General features: G+C 43.8%; 1 protein-coding gene across 1 annotated transcript in view; it reads right to left on the reverse strand.

Moving 5' to 3' along the window:
* Positions 1 to 4,313, reverse strand: part of LOC109387710 (pecanex-like protein 2) — a 146,904-nt gene extending 142,591 nt beyond the window's left edge. Inside the window, exon 1 of the mRNA XM_019651795.1 lies at positions 4,142 to 4,313. Within this exon, the coding sequence (XP_019507340.1) occupies positions 4,142 to 4,313 (172 nt within the window). The remainder of the gene's footprint in view (positions 1 to 4,141) is intronic.
* Between the last annotated feature and the right edge of the window lie 439 nt (positions 4,314 to 4,752).

A 4,752-nucleotide genomic window follows, 5' to 3' on the forward strand; every position in this document is an offset into this window, starting at 1 on the left:
CATCCCCCTTTATTACGGGCAGCTGCTTTTTCCTCTGAGCCTTTCTCACTCTCATCTTTCTTGCTGGGCCAAACCTCAGAGTGTGGAGTCCTTAGCACTAACGTGTGCACACGTCATGGTCTGTTCTCTAGAAATGCGCTTTGTCGTCTTGGCGCAAAGGGCCTCGATTAATACCAAACCATAGTGCTTGAAACTGAAAACACCAGTGAAATCATTTTAACATTTTCACATGAAGAGGCTTTGGGGATCTTTCCAATGTCCTCACTGTGGCACATGGAAGAGGACACTTCTTGGCAAGAACCATCTTGCCAAGAGTAAGGGGTCCGCTCTCGTTCACTTTGCATTCCAACACCTGGCCCAGCCTGGTACATGGCGGGCACTCAGTGAGTGTCCAACTTTCAAAATCAGAATTTCTCCCCCAGTAAAGTGTGATCTGTATGTCATTTAAATGACAAGATTACTTTAAAATACCACTTCTCTTTTACCACTGGCATCTCCATAGATTATCTTATCATATATTTTTAGGGTTCGTTTTTTAATACTTTTCGAACTACTGACCACTTGTTTTATTTCCGCATGGTTTTGGATTTATCAGCAGCGCCGAGAACCCCAGTGGGCACTTGGGTTCACACCCCAGGGCTGGCTGGAGAGCTGGACTCTGAGGTTGGCAGCTGACCACTAAGCGCGGTCCCCAAGCCCGTCCCCTCCTTATGCTGGTTGCTGCTGGCCTCTGCTTCTCCAGCTCCCTCTGCCTCGCTCCCCTTTGAGCAGAAGTACCTGGATTCCACTTTGTTTTTTCCAGCTGTGGTGTGAAGCTGGTTTCACTGCCAACCCCAGCAGCCCCTCCAGCCCTGTGGACACTGACACAGGAAGATAAGTTTCCCGGTGGACGAGACAGAGACCAGCGAGAATGCGAATGACGGGAGGGACAGTGCTGGGCAGGGAGGGAAAGAAAAGGAAAGGACGAGAACACACAGGAAATAGTAACAACACAGGGAACCATTAATAAGGCAGGCTCCAGCTGACACGCCACTGTCTGACATATCGGCTCTAAGCTCTCCTCCAGCATTTGGAATAAAAGTGCCCAGAGAAGCATCACATCACATGCGGCTAAGGAACTCACCAGCATGGACTCCTGCTTCCTCTGGAGGGTTTTCTAGTCTCTAACTACCTCCGGCTATTTGTATCTATTCATGGGGGGAGAGGAAGGGGCAAGGAATACGTTCTTCTTCCCACAACTATGGCATCTCCTCATCATACACAGGATGAGACCTTCCCAAAGACCCCCGGCCTCTATGTCCCCAAATCAGACAGTTATCTAGCGCTATAGCCATATCAAACGATTTTCACATACATTATCCACTCGATTTAATCGCTAGAGAAATTCTGTGAACTTGGTCATTCAAGTAGTACTATCACCTATTGACAAAAAATTCCAGGGCCGGCCGAGTGGCGCGATGGTTAAGAGCTGGCTTGGGACGCCAGAGGGCCCCGGTTTGGATCCCACATATGAGGGCCGGTGACACTGCCCTCTACCAAAAAAAAAAAAAAATTTCCAAAACTCCTGGACAGGTATATCCAGATTACAAAGGACCACCAACCGCCTAACACATGGCTGAAATGGGGCACAAAGCAAAGTGCTAACTGATTGGATTTGAGAGTCACGGGGAAGAGAAGGAAGACACACTGACTGAGTCCCAGGGACCATGCCAACCACTCTGCATTTGTTATAATGATTAACTCAATCTCCCATCCAGTCTTCGCTGTAGGAACGCCCGATCATAGACGACAAAGTTGAATCAAATAGTTTAGCACAACTAACATGTGACAAAGCCAGGATCGGAGCCCACCTAGTCTGGCTCCAGAGCCTGTTCTCTGGGCCTTGGCACTTTATTTCCCTCCAAAACTTTCCCAAAGTTCCCTGCAGGGAAAAACCTGGCCCCATATAAAGGACCAGGAATCAGAAAGACGTCAGACTTTTTTCAACAGCAGCAGTGGAAGCTGAGGCAACGGACCATTCCCTTAGACTTCTGAAAAGAATGTTTACAGCCTGACAGGCTATATACACACTACAAACCACCCATTCAGAGCAGAGGAATTAAAACACTTTGACATAGCTGAAGTCTCGAATGTTTCCTTCCCACGCAGCCTTTTTCTGGAGTGATGGGAGGATCAGCTTCGTTCAAGAGGACACAGACAAGCAGCAGGCCCCAAGGGGTCTGGGGGGTTGGGGCTCATAGGTTACGTGACATACAGGGGTTCCTGTGTGGAAAACTGAACTGGGAAGGACCTGGCACAGCTATTGGAAAGGCTAGCAAATGCAAAAACAGAAATATGAACAAGAAAGGAACTGTCATCATAGCACACGGCTGCACTGGAAGTGAACAACTATTAGACTTACTAGTGAAAAATGCTGAGTATGTGTTCAACAAAAATATTAAAACTATACCGGGAGGGAGGAGAAAGGGAAAATGTTAATGTATAATATCAGGAAGGTAAGAGAGATAAAACCTNCTAATCTCATTCTCTAATCTTGGATGAGTCTTGTATTTTTTTAATTATTCAATCTTTATAATGTACTCTTAAATCTCAAAGTGCTAATTTCCTCTTCCTTCTTCTTCTTTTTCAGACTTTTAAAGCTATTAAAAGCTATTCTTCTTAGAATCATTTCCCCAAGTTGTAAATAAAATTCCTTTGTAGGTTTCATATTAAACCTATAAATTTATTAGAAAGAATTGGCATTTAATAAATCTCAGCCTTCCTATCAAAAATCAGGTTTTATCTATTCATCACCACTTATTCAAAACTTCATTTGCATTTTAATAGACTGCTGTAGTTTTCTTTACTTCTGACACTACTTGTTAAAATCATTCCTACTATCAATTCATGCATTTTGTTGCTATTGTGAGTTGGATCATGTTTTCATTATATTATCTAAAGTTATTTTTGACGTGTTAGAATGTTCTTGCTTTTCTACATTTTCTTGTCTCTGGCGGTCTTTATGAATTCTCTTATTAATCATAGATGATTTTAATAAACTTTTCTGTGCATTCTAATATATGAATACAATAATGTGATCTACATTTGTTTCTCTTTCAGGACGTAAGCTAGTCAGAACTTCTAAAACAATATTTAATGTTTTGAACAATATTAATGTTTTATTCCCTATTTTAATGGTGAGTCCATGAATGCTTATCTAATGAATATATTAGCTCTTAGTATACTGAATGTTTTAAATCCTTTATGACATTTTAAGTAGCACTTCACACTCCGACCCTAACAAGATTAAGCAGCCCTGGTCCAACACTACACACCCAGCGGATGTAGACAGCGCGAGGCTCCAAAAATATAGATGATACAGCCAATGGTTTAAAAGAAGCTGTTTGAATTGTACAGATAAAAATTGGGTAGTTTTGTTTGTTTGTCTTTTATCTCTAGAAACTGAGAAAAATAGATACAATGCAAGTGTTGAAAATGATAAAGACGATTGAGAGTGAAAGTTGANGCTTCTATGCAGAATTACCAACATGAGCTGGTGATAAATTATAACCAATAACTTTGAAGTGTCTGAAAATAGGGATAAATCAATCTTTCTGCTACCTGCCCAATCACAGAGCCAGGGGAGACCTAGCAGAAAAATTCCTGACAGTTTCTTTATCTAGAAATTCACAGTTGGGATTACAGGCCATTTATTACACGATCCTGCCAGAGACAGCCCGGGAGCCCCTCAGTCAGGCAAGTTCAGGTCTAGGTGAGCAAAGCAAGGGTCCGGGGTACTGAAGGTTAAAGGTCAGTCTCTGCTCTGTCCCCCCATTTTGTGGAGGATGGGAGGGCAGTCAAGCGATGATGGTCTTCTCAGTTCCCAGTCAACTTTAGTGAAACACATGACCTTCAGGTCTGAATTATATAAATTAATTTTTCCAATACTAATAACCAATTGCTATTTTCATAAACATGCCTCTAAGTGACCCCATTTCAACTTTGTTGCTCTGAAAACAAGCTGGTATGTTCCACGGCACCCCCCCCTTCTGCATCGTGGTAAGACGTACAGAATGTAACACCTCCCACCGTAACCACATTTAAGAGTCCACTCCCACGGTAGTGCCACCCACCGCCGTCTCTGCAAGGACGGATTACTAACCTGTCACTTCCCGCTGCTGACATTCCCTGTTCTTCAGAATGGGGTGTGAAATCCACATCCACGGATGGTGCTTGCGGAGCTGGGGGAGCAAGTAGTGGGTGACAAACCCCACAGAGCCAGCCAGGGCAAACAGCACGATGCTGAGGAAAGGCTGCAGGACAGAGGAGGACATCAGTGTCAGCTCAGGACAGGGCAGGGTGGCCCTGGAATCACACGGCAAGACTGCCCTTCCTGCTTCCTCTTACAGGACAACCACTCAGTCCTTGTTTCAGGCCTCTGAACGTTGTTTCCACTTCGCGTGAGACCCACCTCTGAGCTGAGAACTGCTGAGAACCACTAAGATGGCCTGTGAGGTACAGGGCCCGGGGAATTCTGCCCACTGGGATACTGTTTTTTCTTAAAAGAGGTGAATAACAAATTTCTCTCATAGATTTTTCCTCATTAGAAGTACTCATAAGTGCATAATATTTTTATATAGGGACAGCACTGTCTGTGAGAACCTTAGCCCAGAAATCTCACCTAGGTTTATCTACTGCTGTATTTCTAACTTAAATTATGTTCCGATAATATTTTTGGCTCTGTATGAATCGCTTGTACTGTGGTAAGTCCTC

Source organism: Hipposideros armiger, unplaced genomic scaffold (genome assembly GCF_001890085.2).
Source record: "Hipposideros armiger isolate ML-2016 unplaced genomic scaffold, ASM189008v1 scaffold_167, whole genome shotgun sequence".
Taxonomy (NCBI): Eukaryota; Metazoa; Chordata; class Mammalia; order Chiroptera; family Hipposideridae; genus Hipposideros; species Hipposideros armiger.